At 39.5% G+C, this 19,013-nt stretch overlaps 1 protein-coding gene across 1 annotated transcript in view; it reads left to right on the forward strand.

The window, feature by feature from the left end:
- Positions 1–19,013, forward strand: part of LOC128685839 (uncharacterized) — a 69,409-nt gene that overhangs the window by 31,003 nt on the left and 19,393 nt on the right. The window contains exons 8-9 of the mRNA XM_070079743.1: positions 9,739–9,849; positions 16,654–16,821. Of these exons, the coding sequence (XP_069935844.1) occupies positions 9,739–9,849; positions 16,654–16,821 (279 nt within the window). The remainder of the gene's footprint in view (positions 1–9,738; positions 9,850–16,653; positions 16,822–19,013) is intronic.

Genomic DNA, 19,013 nt, shown 5'->3' on the forward strand with positions numbered 1-19,013 from the left:
ACTCAAGGGTTAAATTCTGCAGTCATTGGCAAATTATGCCTTGATCTGTATCTCCTCTGAAAAAGCTGGAGTTGTCATCATGAACTTTACATCTTACTCAGTGACAGAGATATACTAGTAAACCCATCTCTAAAACCACATAGGAATGTGTGTTTAAGTGTAAGTAACAGCTCAGCGCCTGGCAAAGGGCGAGCCTCACTTATGTAATATTTATTTTGATATTGATGCCTTTATTATTTATTAATTTATTCAAAGAATTAAATATAGTGGAACCTCAGTTGTCGAACTTAATTCATTCCAGATGTCAGCTCGACAACCAGAATGGTCAACAAGCAAACTAACTTTTCCATAAAGAATAATGTAAATAGAATTCGTTCCAGACCAGAAATGACAGCATAATTGTTAATAATAATAATAATAATAATAATAATAATAATAATAATAATAATAATAATAATAGCGTGTATGCACCTGGAGAAGAGAGAAGTGTAGAGGAGAGAGAGAGAGATTTTGGGAAATGTTGAGTGAATGCGTGGGGAGTTTTGAATCAAGTGTGAGAGTAATCGTGGTTGGGGATTTCAATGCTAAAGTGGGTAAAAATGTTATGGATGGAGTAGTAGGTAAATTTGGGGTGCCAGGGGTAAATGTAAATGGGGAGCCTTTAATTGAGCTATGTGTAGAAAGAGATTTGGTAATAAGTAATACATATTTTATGAAAAAGAGGATAAATAAATTTACAAGGTATGATGTAGCACGTAATGAAAGTAGTTTATTAGATTATGTATTGGTGGATAAAAGGTTGATGGGTAGGCTCCAGGATGTACATGTTTATAGAGGGGCAACTGATATATCGGATCATTATTTAGTTGTAGCTACAGTTAGAGTAAGAGGTAGATGGGAAAAGAGGAAGGTGGCAACAACAAGTAAGAGGGAGGTGAAAGTGTATAAACTAAGGGAGGAGGAAGTTCGGGTGAATTATAAGCGACTATTGGCAGAAAGGTGGGCTAGTGCAAAGATGAGTAGTGGGGGGGTTGAAGAGGATTGGAATAGTTTTAAAAATGCAGTATTAGAATGTGGGGCAGAAGTTTGTGGTTATAGGAGGGTGGGGGCAGGAGGAAAGAGGAGTGATTGGTGGAATGATGAAGTAAAGGGTGTAATAAAAGAGAAAAAGGTAGCTTATGAGAGGTTTTTACAAAGCAGAAGTGTTATAAGAAAAGCAGAGTATATGGAGAGTAAAACAAAGGTAAAGAGAGTGGTGAGAGAGTGCAAAAGGAGAGCAGATGATAGAGTGGGAGAGGCACTGTCAAGAAATTTTAATGAAAATAAGAAAAAATTTTGGAGTGAGTTAAACAAGTTAAGAAAGCCTAGGGAAAGTATGGATTTGTCAGTTAAAAACAGAGTAGGGGAGTTAGTAGATGGGGAGATGGAGGTATTAGGTAGATGGCGAGAATATTTTGAGGAACTTTTAAATGTTAAGGAAGAAAGAGAGGCAGTAATTTCATGCACTGGTCAGGGAGGTATACCATCTTTTAGGAGTGAAGAAGAGCAGAATGTAAGTGTGGGGGAGGTACGTGAGGCATTACGTAGAATGGAAGGGGGTAAAGCAGCTGGAACTGATGGGATCATGACAGAAATGTTAAAAGCAGGGGGGGATATAGTGTTGGAGTGGTTGGTACTTTTGTTTAATAAATGTAAGAAAGAGGGGAAGGTACCTAGGGATTGGTGGAGAGCATGTATAGTCCCTTTATATAAAGGGAAAGGGGACAAAAGAGACTGTAAAAATTATAGAGGAATAAGTTTACTGAGTATACCAGGAAAAGTGTACGGTAGGGTTATAATTGAAAGAATTAGAGGTAAGACAGAATGTAGGATTGCGGATGAGCAAAGAGGTTTCAGAGTGGGTAGGGGATGTGTAGATCAAGTGTTTACATTGAAGCATATGTGTGAACAGTATTTAGATAAAGGTAGGGAAGTTTTTATTGCATTTATGGATTTAGAAAAGGCATATGATAGAGTGGATAGAGGAGCAATGTGGCAGATGTTGCAAGTATATGGAATAGGTGGTAAGTTATTAAATGCTGTAAAGAGTTTTTATGAGGATAGCGAGGCTCAGGTTAGGGTGTGTAGAAGAGAGGGAGACTACTTCCCGGTAAAAGTAGGTCTTAGACAGGGATGTGTAATGTCACCATAGTTGTTTAATATATTTATAGATGGGGTTGTAAAGGAAGTAAATGCTACGGTGTTCAGGAGAGGGGTGGGATTAAATTTTGGGGAATCAAATTCAAAATGGGAATTGACACAGTTACTTTTTGCTGATGATACTGTGCTTATGGGAGATTCTAAAGAAAAATTGCAAAGGTTAGTGGATGAGTTTGGGAATGTGTGTAAAGGTAGAAAGTTGAAAGTGAACATAGAAAAGAGTAAGGTGATGAGGGTATCAAATGATTTAGATAAAGAAAAATTGGATATCAAATTGGAGAGGAGGAGTATGGAAGAAGTGAATGTTTTCAGATACTTGGGAGTTGACGTGTCGGCGGATGGATTTATGAAGGATGAGGTTAATCATAGAATTGATGAGGGTAAAAAGGTGAGTGGTGCGTTGAGGTATATGTGGAGTCAAAAAACCTTATCTACGGAGGCAAAGAAGGGAATGTATGAAAGTATAGTAGTACCAACACTCTTATATGGATGTGAAGCTTGGGTGGTAAATGCAGCAGCGAGGAGACGGTTGGAGGCAGTGGAGATGTCCTGTTTAAGGGCAATGTGTGGTGTAAATATTATGCAGAAAATTCGGAGTGTGGAAATTAGGAAAAGGTGTGGAGTTAATAAAAGTATTAGTCAGAGGGCAGAAGAGGGGTTGTTGAGGTGGTTTGGTACTTTAGAGAGAATGGATCAAAGTAGAATGACATGGAAAGCATATAAATCTATAGGGGAAGGAAGGCGGGGTAGGGGTCGTCCTCGAAAGGGTTGGAGAGAGGGGGTAAAGGAGGTTTTGTGGGCAAGGGGCTTGGACTTCCAGCAAGCGTGCGTGAATGTGTTAGATAGGAGTGAATGGAGACGAATGGTACTTGGGACCTGACGATCTGTTGGAGTGTGAGCAGGGTAATATTTAGTGAAGGGATTCAGGGAAACCGGTTATTTTCATATAGTCGGACTTGAGTCCTGGAAATGGGAAGTACAATGCCTGCACTTTAAAGGAGGGGTTTGGGATATTGGCAGTTTGGAGGGATATGTTTTGTATCTTTATATGTGTATGCTTCTAAACTGTTGTATTCTGAGCACCTCTGCAAAAACAGTGATAATGTGTGAGTGTGGTGAAAGTGTTGAATGATGATGAAAGTATTTTCTTTTGGGGAATTTTCTTTCTTTTTTGGGTCACCCTGCCTCGGTGGGAGACGGCCGACTTGTTGAAAAAAAAAAAAAATGTACTAATATATAAACAGTGTATAAAATTATACAGCACATGGAAACTGTAAAAATGAATACTAAATGAAAAGGTAACTGAAATATTGTACAGTAAATGAAAATTTCACTGCCTCTTACCTGTCAGGGGAGAGCTAATGGCAAAATTCTAGCGGCTTTAACTCTTGCAGGAGAAAACTGGTGGGTTTACATGTGAGAGAATGGGTCTTCATGATCAGTGTGTGCAGTATAAAAAAAAATTCTGCAGTACACAGTGCATAATGAGAAAAAACTTCGACCGTGTTTTTGGTTTAAAACAGCAACTTTGCGGTGTGTTTTCGCATGGTATTTACAGTTGTATTCACATTTTCTTGATCTCAATTAATAGAATGGAAGATATATTACAGAAATAGAGATGATTTTGATTGGTTTTATTAGTCAAAATATCTTGAAATTGAGCTCAAAATAGCGGAAATGTTTGATTTTTGCTGATGTTCAAGAGTAAACATATCATGTCACGTGTCCAATACACATCAACTGGCCGGTCTAATATGCATTCACAAATGTGCTGATATCATTTATACAATTATTACAATTATGCAGTAGTATGAATAACTAAATCTTCTGTTTTTTGTGTGAATAAAAATTCAAAATGAAAAGCATGCATAATATAAAGAGGGGCTGGAGAAGTGACTAATGAACAGATAAAATGGTATTTTAGTGCTAGGAATGTTTGCATTGTTTATGCTGGACTCTATTTTGAAATTGGCCTTTCTTGAATTTTGTGTGAAATTGACCAAATTAGTAATTTCAGATCACTTTATTGGGTAGTTGAAATAGGTAAATGGGTAGTTTCTTGTACTCACTCAATAGAATAAAAGGAGTTCTAGCAAAATAGCTATGAGTTTGGTCGACTGGAACAATGGAATTGGCCCAAAATAGGGCTCAAGTGGGCGATATCGCTGAGACCACTAATATCTCGATGGTGTAATTCCATAAGTTTTCCATCATATTTCATATTTATGGTTTCATTACCTTCACAAGATGCACAGCAAGAGCTCAAGAGATGTTCACAGCACACACGTTAGTCGCTATGCTGACTGAGACCCACACTGTGGACTCTGTCTGGTGATCACATGATCTGAGTGTTGTTGATTGATAACGAAGACCACGTACGAAAACCAAATTGAATAAATCGGTTCAAAAACCAATTTGTTCAACAACTAGTCTGTTCGACAACCAAGGTTCCACTGTATTACAGTTACTCTTCTGCTTTACCATAACATCAATAAGAGCAGCCTCATAAGAATGAAAACTCCTGATGTTCTTGTTCAGTTCGTTCCATTCATTGTTCTCCCAGAGGATATATACATTGAGAAGTGCATTTCTCTCAGTATATTTTGCTAAGAGTTTAATCACTGGTTTGGAAATTACAATATTCTTGAATGACAATTATTGAAGGTTATGACTGAGGGTAGATCTGTCATATGTCAGACACTACAACTTAGCTAAACATTGATGTAATTTGTATCATCAGGGAAAAGTTTTAATAATATTTTCAACAACACTTGTGTCCCACATCTATCACTAATATAATACAATTCTTTATTTCATAGTCACTGTGTTTGCATAACATACAGTAATCTATAGGCCCACAGTATGTGTATGTTGAATATTGATGAAGGAATTCAGGGAAACTAGTTAGCTAGACTTAAGTTCTGGAGGTGGGAAGTACAGTGCCTTCACTCTGAAGGATGGGTGAGGATGTTGTGGTTCTGGAGGTGGGAAATACAGTGCCTTCACTCTGAAGGATGGGTGAGGATGTTGTGGTTCTGGAGGTGGGAAGTACAGTGCCTTCACTCTGAAGGATGGGTGAGGATGTTGTGGTTCTGGAGGTGGGAAGTACAGTGCCTTCACTCTGAAGGATGGGTGAGGATGTTGTGGTTCTGGAGGTGGGAAGTACAGTGCCTTCACTCTGAAGGATGGGTGAGGATGTTGTGGTTCTGGAGGTGGGAAGTACAGTGCCTTCACTCTGAAGGATGGGTGAGGATGTTGTGGTTCTGGAGGTGGGAAGTACAGTGCCTTCACTCTGAAGGATGGGTGAGGATGTTGTGGTTCTGGAGGTGGGAAGTACAGTGCCTTCACTCTGAAGGATGGGTGAGGATGTTGTGGTTCTGGAGGTGGGAAGTACAGTGCCTTCACTCTGAAGGATGGGTGAGGATGTTGTGGTTCTGGAGGTGGGAAGTACAGTGCCTTCACTCTGAAGGATGGGTGAGGATGTTGTGGTTCTGGAAGTGGGAAGTACAGTGCCTTCACTCTGAAGAATGGGTGAGGATGTTGTGATTCTGGAGGTGGGAAGTACAGTGCCTTTACTCTGAAGGATGGGTGAGGATGTTGTGGTTCTGGAAGTGGGAAGTACAGTGCCTTCACTCTGAAGAATGGGTGAGGATGTTGTGGTTCTGGAGGTGGGAAGTACAGTGCCTTTACTCTGAAGGATGGGTGAGGATGTTGTGGTTCTGGAGGTGGGAAGTACAGTGCTTTCACTCTGAAGGATGGGTGAGGATCTTGCAGTTCTGGAGGTGGGAAGTACAGTACTTGCACTCTGAAGGATGGGTGAGGATGTTGTGGTTCTGGAGGTGGGAAGTACAGTGCCTTCACTCTGAAGGATGGGTGAGAATGTTGTGGTTCTGGAAGTGGGAAGTACAGTGCCTTCACTCTGAAGGATGGGTGAGAATGTTGTGGTTCTGGAAGTGGGAAGTACAGTGCCTTCACTCTGAAGGATGGGTGAGGATGTTGTGGTTCTGGAAGTGGGAAGTACAGTGCCTTCACTCTGAAGGATGGGTGAGGATGTTGTGGTTCTGGAAGTGGAAAATACAGTGCCTTCACTCTGAAGGATGGGTGAGAATGTTGTGGTTCTGGAAGTGGGAAGTACAGTGCCTTCACTCTGAAGGATGGGTGAGGATGTTGTGGTTCTGGAGGTGGGAAGTACAGTGCCTTCACTCTGAAGGATGAGTGAGGATGTTGTGGTTCTGGAAGTGGGAAGTACAGTGCCTTCACTCTGAAGGATGGGTGAGGATGTTGTGGTTCTGGAAGTGGGAAGTACAGTGCCTTCACTCTGAAGGATGGGTGAGGATGTTGTGGTTCTGGAAGTGGGAAGTACAGTGCCTTCACTCTGAAGGATGGGTGAGAATGTTGTGGTTCTGGAAGTGGGAAGTACAGTGCCTTCACTCTGAAGGATGGGTGAGGATGTTGTGGTTCTGGAAGTGGGAAGTACAGTGCCTTCACTCTGAAGGATGGGTGAGAATGTTGTGGTTCTGGAAGTGGGAAGTACAGTGCTTTCACTCTGAAGGATGGGTGAGGATGTTGTGGTTCTGGGAGTGGGAAGTACAGTGCCTTCACTCTGAAGGATGGGTGAGGATGTTGTGGTTCTGGAGGTGGGAAGTACAGTGCCTTCACTCTGAAGGATGGGTGAGGATGTTGCAGTTCTGGAGGTGGGAAGTACAGTGCCTTCACTCTGAAGGATGGGTGAGGATGTTGTGGTTCTGGAGGTGGGAAGTACAGTGCCTTCACTCTGAAGGATGGGTGAGGATGTTGTGGTTCTGGAAGTGGGAAGTACAGTGCCTTCACTCTGAAGGATGGGTGAGGATGTTGTGGTTCTGGAGGTGGGAAGTACAGTACTTGCACTCTGAAGGATGGGTGAGAATGGTGTACTACAGAGGACCATCTGAATGGTGATGCCAGAACACCTCTGGTAACACAGTGATTGAATGAGTGATGGTGAATGTACTTCCTCTTTCTTGGGTCACCCTACCTCAGTGGAAGATAACCAGTGCATGAAAAAAAGAGTAAGACATACTTGATATTCATGTTTACTCTCTCCCACATTCTTCTTCTTTCAACGTACCAGCCGTATCCCACTGAGGTGGGGTGGCCCAAAAGGAAAAACGAAAGTTTCTCCTTTTAAATTTAGTAATATATACAGGAGAAGGGGTTACTAGCCCATTTTTCCCAGCATTTTAGTTGTCTCTTACAACACACATGGCTTACGGAGGAAGAATTCTGTTCCACTTCCCCATGGAGATAAGAGGAAATAAACAAGAACAAGAACTAGAAAGAAAATAGAAGAAAACCCAGAGGGGTGTGTATATATATGCTTGTACATGTATGTGTAGTGTGACCTAAGTGCAAGTAGAAGTAGCAAGACGTACCTGAAATCTTGCATGTTTAACCCTTTCAGGGGTCCAGAGGCCAAATTTCAAAGCGTGCACCAGTGTCCAAGAATTTTCAAAAAAAATTTTTTGTTATTTTTGCTTATGAAATGGTAGAGAATCTTTTTCTGAAGGTAATAAAACAAAAAGTGTGAAATTTGATGGAAAATTGACGAAATTATGCTCTCGTGAATTTTGATGTTTCAGCGATATTTACGAATCGGAGATTTTGCTGACTTTGACTCCCATTTTAGGCCAATTACATTATTCCAGTCGACCAAATTCTTAGCTATTTCACTAGTATTACTTCTATTCTATCAACTGAGCACAAGAAATCGCCCAGTCAACTGTTTCAACTACAAAATAAAGTGGTGGGCAGGTAGGACACATAGGCAACAGTTAGACAACTTTATTCCGAAACGTTTCGCCTACACAGTAGGCTTCTTCAGTCGAATACAGAAAATAGGCAGGAACAGTAGAGATGTGAAAACGATGTAATCAGTCCATCACCCTTGAAGTTGTAGATTTGAGGTTGTCAGTCCCTCAGCCTGGAGAAGTTCAGTTCCATAGTCTAGAACTATCTGAAGATCAAGGGACAGTGCGGAGACTTAACCCTTTGGGGGTTTTGGTGGTACTAGTACGTCTTACGCGTAGGGGTTTTTGACGTACTAGTACTCATAAATTCTAGCGGCCTCAAATCTAGTGGGAGAAAGCTGGTAGGCCTTCATATGAAAGAATGGGTCTATGTGGTCTGTGTGCACAGTCTAAAAAAAATCCTGCAGCACACAGTGCATAATGAGAAAAAAAAAACTTTGACCATTTTTTTTTTAATAAATCAGCGACTTTGCAGTGTATTTTCGTATGGTATTTATTGTTGTATTCTAGTTTTCTTGGTCTCATTTCATAGAATGGAAGACATATTACAGAAATTGAGATGATTTTGACTGGTTTTACAATGAAAGGTGCCTTGAAATTGAGCTCAAAGTAGCAGAAATGTTCGATTTTTACCAAACTTCAAAAGTAAACAAATCGTGCCAAGCGTGCAATACACGTCAACTGGTGAGTCTAATATTCTTTCACAAGTGCACCAATAATATTTATACCATTTTTTACACTAATGCAGTAGTCTGCATAACAGTAAATCTTATATTTTTTGTGAAAATAAAAATTCAAAGTGGAAAGCAAAAGAATATAAGAGGGGCCTTGAGACGTGACTAATGACTAGAGGAAATGTCATTTTAGTGCCAGGAATGTCTTTCTTGTTTATTCTGGACCCTATTCGGAAATTGGCATCTTTTGAAATTTGTGTGAAATTGGCAAAATTGCTAAATTCTGACCACTGTACTGGATAGTTGAATTTCATAAATGGGTGGTTTCTTGCACCCATTCGATAGAAAAAATGGAGTTCTAGCGAAATATTCATGTTTTTTGTCGACTAGTACAGTGAAATTGGCCGAAAATGGGGCTCAAAGTGGGCAAAATCGCTGATTCGTAAACATCGCCGAGACCGCAAACTTTGCGAGAGCATAATTCCGTAAGTTTTCTATCAAATTTCAAACTTTTGGCGCTGTATAGTCCTTGTGGCTTAGCGCTTCTTTTTGATTATAATAATAATAATAATCAAACTTTTGGTGTCTTTATGATCGGGAAAAGATTCTCTATCTTTTCATAAGAGAAAATAATTTTTTTTTTTTTTTTAAATTTGGCCGACCCTGAGAACGAGTTTCGGAGAGGGCCTGTCGACCCTCAAAGGGTTAAATACTGTCGGAAGGAGAGGTGCAGAGTGGTAGCAGTGAGAATGCAGCCACTGAGAGGCCACGTCCCTCTCAGATCAAACAATTCTCACTTGAAAAAGTTGTTCAAGGTGTTTTCTGTACCAAGATGCCATTGTGTTGCAGTGTCTGACAGGGTGAATATCAAAATGGTATACAATACCGACAGGTTGGTAGGTAAGACACATAGGCAACAGTTAGACAACTTTATTCCGAAACGTTTCCCCTACACAGTAGGCTTCTTCAGTCGAATACAGAAAATAGGCAGGAACAGTAGAGATGTGAAAACGATGTAATCAGTCCATCACCCTTCGTTTTACACTCTCCCACATTAATAATATATATTTCACTTACAGGTTTTAATCAAGGAAAAGAGCACTGACACCTTGGTAGATGATGTTGCACCTTTTTTGAAATTAATTACTGCCAAGTATGGACTTAGACAACCCAAGAAAGAAGGAAAATGGGTAACTATCTTCAGAATGATTATCTGCAAACAGTACATGTTGTCCTACAGAACAGAGTATTGTTTTTCCTGCATGTGAGATGCACTTTTGAATTAGATGCACCCTCAGTCAATGTGTTTTGTTGTAGTGTTTTGTATTGTGTTGTAGTGTATTGCAGTATGTTGTAGTGTGGTATTATGTTGTAGTGTGTTGTAATGTGTTGTAGTGTTAAAATGTGTTGTAGTGTGTTGCAGTATGTTGTAGTGTGTAGTATTATGTTGTAGTGTGTTGTAGTGTGTTGTAATGTGTTGTAGTGTTGTAATGTGTTGTAGTGTGTTGTAATGTGTTGTGGTGTGTTATGGTGTGTTGTAATGTGTGGTATTATGTTGTAGTGTGTTGTAATGTGTTGTAATGTTAAAATGTGTTGTAGTGTGTTGCAGTATGTTGTAGTGTGTAGTATTATGTTGTAGTGTGTTGTAGTGTTAAAATGTGTTGTAGTGTGTTGCAGTATGTTGTAGTGTGTAGTATTATGTTGTAGTGTGTTGTAGTGTGTTGTAATGTGTTGTAGTGTTGTAATGTGTTGTAGTGTGTTGTAATGTGTTGTGGTGTGTTATGGTGTGTTGTAATGTGTGGTATTATGTTGTAGTGTGTTGTAATGTGTTGTAGCATTATAATGTGTTGTAGTGTGTTGCAGTATGTTGTAGTGTGTAGTATTATGTTGTAGTGTGTTGTAGTGTGTTGTAATGTGTTGTAGTGTTGTAATGTGTTGTAGTGTGTTGTGGTGTGTTATAGCATGTTGCAGTGTGTTGTATTCTGTGGTATTAAGTTATAGTGTGTTGTGGTGTGTTATAGTGTGCTGCAGTGTGTTCTATTGTGTGGTATTATGTTATAGTGTGTTGTATTGTGTTGTAGTGTGTTGTGGTGTGTTATAGTATGTTGCAGTGTGTTGTATTGTGTGGTATTATGTTATAGTGTGTTGTAGTGTATTGTAGTGTGTTGTGGTGTGTTGTAATGTGTTGTGGTGTGTTGTAATGTGTTGTGGTGTGTTGTAATGTGTTGTAGTGTGTTGTAGTGCATTGCAGTATGTTATAATATTTGGTATTATGTTGTAGCGTGTTGTGGTGTGTTATAGTGTGTTGCAGTGTGTTGTATTGTGTGGTATTATGTTATAGTGTGTTGTATTGTGTTGTAGTGTGTTGTGGTGTGTTATAGTATGTTGCAGTGTGTTGTATTGTGTGGTATTATGTTATAGTGTGTTGTAGTGTATTGTAGTGTGTTGTGGTGTGTTGTAGTGTGTTGTGGTGTGTTGTAATGTGTTGTGGTGTGTTGTAATGTGTTGTGGTGTGTTGTAATATGTTGTAGTATGTTCTGGTGTGTTGTAATATATTGTAGTGTGTTGTAATGTGTTGTTGTGTGTTGTGGTATGTTGTAATGCATTGTAGTGTGTTGTAGTGCATTGTAGTATGTTATAATATTTGGTATTATGTTGCAGTGTGTTGTAGTATGTTGTAATGTGTGGTATTATTATGTTGTAGTGTCTTGGGGTATGTTGTAGTGAGCTGTGGTGTGTTATAATGTGTTGGGGCTTGTTGTAGAGTGTTGTGTGGTATTATGTTGTAGTGTCTTGTGGTGTGTTGTAGTGTGTTTTATAGTGTTGCAGTGTGTTGTAGAGTGTTGTAGAGTATTGTAGAGTGTTGTAGTGCATTGTAGAGTATTGCAGAGTGATGTAGTGCATTGAAGAGTTTTGCAATATGTAGTAGTATGTTATAGTATGTTGTATAATGTTGTGGAGTATCATATCCCTGTGATCCCCATTGGGGAGGGGAACTTTTACTTTTGCACTCAACGTCATCTTCCACGATGCATTTCTCAAACCGTGTGAAGATCAAACCAAGAAGTTGGACAGTAAATGACTTGCCCAAACTACCACTTACAACTGCTGTTAGCAGCAAATTGCAGGTTAAATATAATGCAATTCTATCGCTCCAAGAGGGTTTCGTTGTAGTCTGCTCTGACAACATTGAAGCCGAGAAACTTATCACCACAGACACTAAACCACTCTTGACGAACAAGGATTTCAAGTCATGACTTCCCCAGCTTTGAGGGTCAAGAGAACTGTGTTTCTTAAATGACTGGACAAACACATCACAACCCAGGCTATTGAAGAAATCAAGTCATCAATAGAAGACCAGAATCCTTGGGCCATGGTGGAACACATTACCAAAATTCCTGATGCTTCTTCGCTGATGTCAACGTGGCAACCCAAGTTCTTGCAGAGGGACTGGCAATCCACTACTTCCTTATCAACCCAAGTTACATTGAAGCCAAGAGATTCCAACACATCACACAGTGTTAAAGCTGTTACTGTTATCTTCATACCACCAAGGATTGTCCTACCAAGGATAAGAAGTTCTGCTCAACCTGTGGCAACAAAGGATATGATTTCAAGGCTTGCACCACCTCCACTCCACCTAAATGCCTGAACTGCAAAAATATGCACCACACCTTCTCTGCTAAATGCCCAACAAGATGAGAAGTTCTCAAGAAACAACTAGAACAACAAAAGAAAACAACTGCTAAATCTCCAACATATGCTGCAATTACAAAACTGTAAGCAGACGCCACCAAAATTCTCAAGGCCACTCAAACTGCATCCTCCATCCTTACCACCAATACCTCCTGACAAATCCACAAAAATCCTCTACTGCATGATGTATGCCCATATGCACAATGTAGCTATACCTGGATCATTCAACTCCACTATCAATAAACTCTTCAAGATAAACAACATGCCCAGGTTTACATTTCTGGAATCTCCACCTTCTACAGACATAATCAAGACCACCTCAATTATTGTCAATACCTATCTCCACACCAGAAAGCTCTACTCCAACAGCTCCACCGCCACCATCATCTACATGTGTTGAGACACCGCAAAATCCCACCAATGAGAGGCCACCATCGACTTCTTCCACCACCACTGAAATGGACCAATCAGTGACCTCACCCCATCCACCCCAACCATCAGCCAAGAGAGCTAAAACACTACCACCTGTTGAAGAAATCCCCACTTCCTCAGTACACACTGACACTCTTTCAAATGTTACCACTGTCAGCCCTCTTGTGGCTTCCCCTGCCCTTGATCGTCAGCCTGAACTCACAGCTTGGCCTGGAGTCAGGTTCTACACAACTGACCAATACAGTGATGAAATGATTTCTCAAGAAATCTATAGTTGCCTCCTGGATGGGATTGTTAAGTTTACCTCCAAAACAGTTCCATCCACTAGTAAGCTTCCTATCTTCCAATCACCATGAAGCTGAATTCCCCAGTGCTCTGGCTGCTGCCTAAAGCTGGAGTGTGGCTCCAATGGACCCTTTACTGGTCACTTTCTCAGCCCTTTCTGACATTGCCTGCTGCTATGCAGCTTCATCAGCCTTCTTCACATTGCCAGCTTCCATGCAGCTGGCATGCCCTTCAAGACACTTCTATGACTGGGAGCTAAGGCTGGGTCACAATCTGGAAAAGACCTGGGCTGGCAAATATACTGGCGAATCTACAGCTGGAACTGTTATGGAGTGTTGTATTGTAGAATATTGTAGTGTGTTGCAGAGAGACGTAGTGCATTGTAGAATTTTGTAATGCCGTGGAACCTTGGTAATCAAACTTAATACATTCCAGAAGGCTATTCGAGTGCCAGTCCGAATATTGAACGAATTTTTCCTAACTAATTTTCTTTTTGGTTGGCTGTTATCACTAATCTTCATAGGCCCCATGGTGACTTATTTATACAAATAATATAAAAAAACACCAAAAAATGCAAAGAAATACGAAATCGTTAACAGTGAAGTTCTGGCAGGTCACGTTTGTTCGGTGGAGTGCTGAGCTTTGTTTGTGTAGGGAGCTGTGTGAGTACTGAGGTTCTACTGTATATGGTAGTATGTTGTATAGTGTTGTGGAGAGTTTTGTGGTAATAAGTTGTGGAGTGTTGTAGAGTATTGTAGAGTGTTATAGTGTATTGTAGAGTGTTCTACTGTATTATAGACTATTCTGCAATATTGTTGAGTGTTATGCATTGTAGAGTGTTGTAGTGTGTTGTATTGTGTTGTAGTGTGTGGTATCAGCCACTTCCTCAGTAATGTAGTACTTTATATATATTTATTAGTGTCATGTTAGTGATCTATATCTCATTGTCATACAACATGTACAGTGTTCCTGAAATAGTTTAGTCTTACCCATAAAACTGTGTATGTAAGGGCACCCACAGTCTGAATATTCTACCTTGGTAAATTCAACAGTGTTCACCAAAATCTGCATCCAAAATGGAATAGCATGTACCATGAAAGCCTTTTCACATGATTTTCAATTTTGAATGCACCTTTGCAATTTTTTTTAAAACATCAGCTGTTTCCCACCAAGGCAAGGCGACCCAAAAAGAAAGAAAAACCCAAAATGAAAAAAAAACTTTCATCATTCAACACTTTCTCCATCATTCATACATAATCACTGTCTTTGCAGAGGTGCCCAGATATGACAGTTTAAATGTCACTCCAAACAGTAAATATCTCAAACCTCTCAATTATTGTGCTTCCCACCTCCAGGACTCAAGTCTGGCTAACTGGTTTCCCTGAATTCCTTCACAAAATATTACCCTGCTCACAATCCAACAGCTCATCAGGTCCCAAAAGCCATTCATCTCCATTCACTCCTATCTAACATGCTCACACATGCCTACTACATGTCCAGGCCCATGCATACAAAACCTCTTTTACCCCATCCCTCCATCCTTTCTTAGGATGACCCTTACCCCTCCTCCCCTCCACTACAGATTTATATGCCCTCCAAGTCATTCTATTTTGCTCCATTCTCTCTAAATGACCAAACCACCTCAACAACCCCTCTTCAGCCCTCTGAATAATACTTTTGTAACTCCACACCTCCACCTAATTTCCGCACTGCTAACTTTCAGCATAATATTTACACCATACGTTGCCCTTAAACACGACATCTCCACTGCCTCCAACCTCCTCCTCACTGCAGCATTTACAACTCATGCTTCACACCCATATAAGAGTGTTTGCACCACTATTCCCTCGTACATTCCCTTCTTTGCTTCCATGGATAACTTTTTTGTCACCACAGACACCTCAGTGCACCACTCACCTTGTTTCCTTCATCAATTCTATGGTTAACCTTATCTTTCATAAACCCATCTGCTGACAAATCTACTCCCAAATACCTGAACACATTCACTTCTTCCATACTCCCTCCCTCCAATGTGATACCCAGTTTTTCATTACCTAACTCATTTGATACCCTCATCACTTTACTCTTATCTATGTTCACTTTCATCTTTACACACCCTCCCAAACTCATCCACTAACCTTTGCAACTTTTCTTTAGAATCTCCCAAAAGCACAGTATCTTCAGCAAAAAGTAACTGTGTCAACTCCTATTTTGTATTTCCCATAATTTAATCCCACCCCTCTCCACAACACCCTAGCATTTACTTCTTTTACAACCCCATCTATAAATATGTTAAACAACCATGGTGACATTACACATCGCTGTCTAAGACCTACTTTTACCGGGAAGTATTCTCCCTCTCTCCTACACACACTAACCTGAGCCTCACTATCCTCATAAAAACTCTTTACAGCATTACACACTTACTCACCTATGTACTCCCACATCATAACTGAAACAATCACATTGAACCTTTTATCCATTGCTGACAGGAATATAATTGAATCATTGTTTTCACAAAAAGCATTTTCGAATATAAATATATCTTTGTATTATGCAAATTTTGATTCATTTATAATTAATAATCTACTGTACAACTATGAAATAATTACTATCCTACTGTACAACTATGATATACTCCTTAGTGTTAAGTAGACTGTAAGCCAATAATGTTAAGTTGGGCCATAATGCCTAGGCATAATAGAGGCTCTCTTTGCATTGCAGCCCACTATTGTAAATACAAAATCTCAATGTACTGTTTGCAAAGACATAAAATAAATAAATAAATAAATTTAGTAACTTACTACCTATTCCATATACTTGCACATCTGCCACATTGCTCCCCTATCCAAACTATCATATGCCTTTTCTAAATCCATAAATGCAATGAAAACATCCCTACCTTTATCTAAATATTGTTCGCATATATGCTTCAATGTAAACACTTGATCTACACATCCCCTACCCACTCTGAAACCTTCTTGCTCATCCGCAATCCTACATTCTGTCTTACCTCTAATTCTTTCAATTATAACCCTACCGTACACTTTTCCTGGTATGCTCAGTAAACTTATTCCCCTATAATTTTTATAATATCTTTTGTCCCCCTTTCCCTTATATAAAGGAATTATACATGCTCTCTTATTATTATTATTATTATTATTATTATTATTATTATTATTATTATTATTACTATTATTATTATTATTATATATAAGTGAGTGTGACAAAGAAATCAGTTTATTTTCTCTGATGTAAATGGTTTAGAAAACCCACAAGTTGAAGAATGAGACACTTGTGTAACATTTGGGAATCTTTGATGAGGAAACATTTTACCAGCCAGTGGCTTTTTCAGTCTGAAACAGAGAAGAACAGTTGAAGATGAGGAGAAGTTTGAGGTAATCAGTCCCTCAGCCTGGAGTCGATGTGTTCAGTCCATCAATCTTGAGAAAAGTCACTGGCTGGTGAAACATTTCCTCAATAAAGATTCCCAGATGTTGCACAAGTGTCTCATTTTTCAATTTGCTTTCTTCAAAAAGACCGTCCCGTTCTGTTAGTTTCATTAATGTTAATTGTTGCAGAAGCGACAGTACAAGTGTCCACACTGTGACTATGCTTGCAACTTTAACTCGTCTTTCAACCGTCACTTACGACTTCATGATGGAGTGATGCCTTATAAATGCGGTCACTGCAACTTCCATGCCAGAGAGTCGTATCTTGTTCGTAAACATTGCTCCAAGTTTCACAAGGTCAGCAATAACTCTCTACTAACACTAATACTCTATATTTCTATACACCTACCATCCGACTTACGACCGAGTTCAGTTCCGAGAAACCGGTCGTAAGTCGAAATGGACGTAAGTCGAACTTTACTACTGAATATCAACATCACATTTTTGTAATGACTTTATTTTATTGTTTTATTTTGGTATTTCATGTTTTACTTTACTTTTTATGCTGTTAGTACTGTATTTTATACTGTAAGGTTTAGAAAAAACACTGTGTACAACACAAATAGTTGTTTATTTCCCAGAAATTTGGCAAAAAAAACACAGTCGTAAGTCGAGTGGTCGTAAGTCGAGCAGGTTGGATGGTTGGTGTATTTTTCTCCCATTTGTGTACTGTGATGTATGTAGGTATGTATGTATGTACACCCCGAGGCGGGGTGGCCCAAAAGGAAAAACGAAAGGTTCTCCTTTTACATTTAGTAATATATACAGGAGAAGGGGTTACTAGCCCCTTGCTCCTGGTATTTTAGTCACCTCTTACAACACGCATGGCTTATGGAGGAAGAATTCTGTTCCACTTCCCCATGGAGATAAGAGGAAATAAACAAGAACAAGAACTTGAAAGAAAATAGAAGAAAACCCATAGGGGTGTGTATATATATGCTAGTATATGTATGTGTAGTGCGACCTAAGTGTATGTACGTAGAAGTAGCAAGACGTACCTGAAATCTTGCATGTTTATGAGACAGAAAAAAGGACACCAGCAATCCCACCATCATGTAAAGCAATTACAGGCTTCTGTTTTACACTCACTTGGCAGGACGATAGTACCTCCCTGGGCAGTTGCTGTCTACCAACCTACTACCTACAAATATATAAAAATATACATAGGTAGTAGGTTGGTAGATAGCAACCACCCAGGGAGGTACTACCGTCCTGCTAAGTGAGTGTAAAATGAAAGCCTGTAATTGTTTTACATGATGGTAGGATTGCTGGTGTCCATTTTTCTGTCTCATGAACATGCAAGATTTCAGGTATGTCTTGCTTCTTCTACTTACACTTAGGTCACACTACACATACATGTACAAGCATATATATACATACATACCCCTCTGGGTTTTTTTCTATTTTCTTACTAGTTCTTGTTCTTGTTTATTTCCTCTTATCTCCATGGGGAAGTGGAACAGAATTCTTCCTCCGTAAGCTATGCGTGTTGTAAGAGGCGACTAAAATGCCAGGAGCAAGGGGCTAGTAACCCCTTCTCCTGTATATATTACTAAATGTGAAAGGAGAAACTTTTGTTTTTCCTTTTGGGCCACCCCGCCTCGGTGGGATACGGCCGGTGTGTTGAAAGAAAGAAGATGGCCGACTTGTTAAAAGAAAAATATATATATATACATGTGTATATATATAGTATATATATATATATATACATATATATACATATATATATATATACATATATATACATATATATATATATATATACATATATATACATATATATACATATATATATTTCTTTCTTTCTTTCAACACACCGGCCGTATCCCACCGAGGCGGGGTGGCCCAAAAGGAAAAACGAAAGTTTCTCCTTTTACATTTAGTAATATATACAGGAGAAGAGGTTACTAGCCCCTTGCTCCCGGCATTTTAGTTGCCTCTTACAACACGCATGGCTTACGGAGGAAGAATTCTGTTCCACTTCCCCATGGAGATAAGAGGAAATAAACAAGAATAAGAACTAGAAAGAAAATAGAAGAAAACCCAGAGGGGTGTGTATATATGTGCTTGTACATGTATGTGTAGTGTGACCTAAGTGTAAGTAGAAGTAGCAAGACGTACCTGAAATCTTGCATGTTCATGAGACAGAAAAAAGGACACCAGCAATCCTACCATCATGTAAAACAATTACAGGCTTTCGTTTTACACTCACTTGGCAGGACGGTAGTACCTCCCTGGGCGGTTGCTGTCTACCAACCTACTACCTACAAATATATAAAAATATACATACACACCAGCCATCTTCCACCAAGGAAGGGTGAACTAAAAAGAAAAAGTTTTTCTTTTTACACTTAATAATTTATACAGAAGGACTAAAAATGCCAGGAGGTTCTTGCTCCTAGCATTTTAGTCACTTTTTTATGACATACACAGCTTACAGAGGAAATATACTTCTCCATTTCCCCATGGAGATGAAAGGAAATAAATAA

This window comes from Cherax quadricarinatus, unplaced genomic scaffold (genome assembly GCF_038502225.1).
Source record: "Cherax quadricarinatus isolate ZL_2023a unplaced genomic scaffold, ASM3850222v1 Contig12, whole genome shotgun sequence".
Classification (NCBI taxonomy): Eukaryota; Metazoa; Arthropoda; class Malacostraca; order Decapoda; family Parastacidae; genus Cherax; species Cherax quadricarinatus.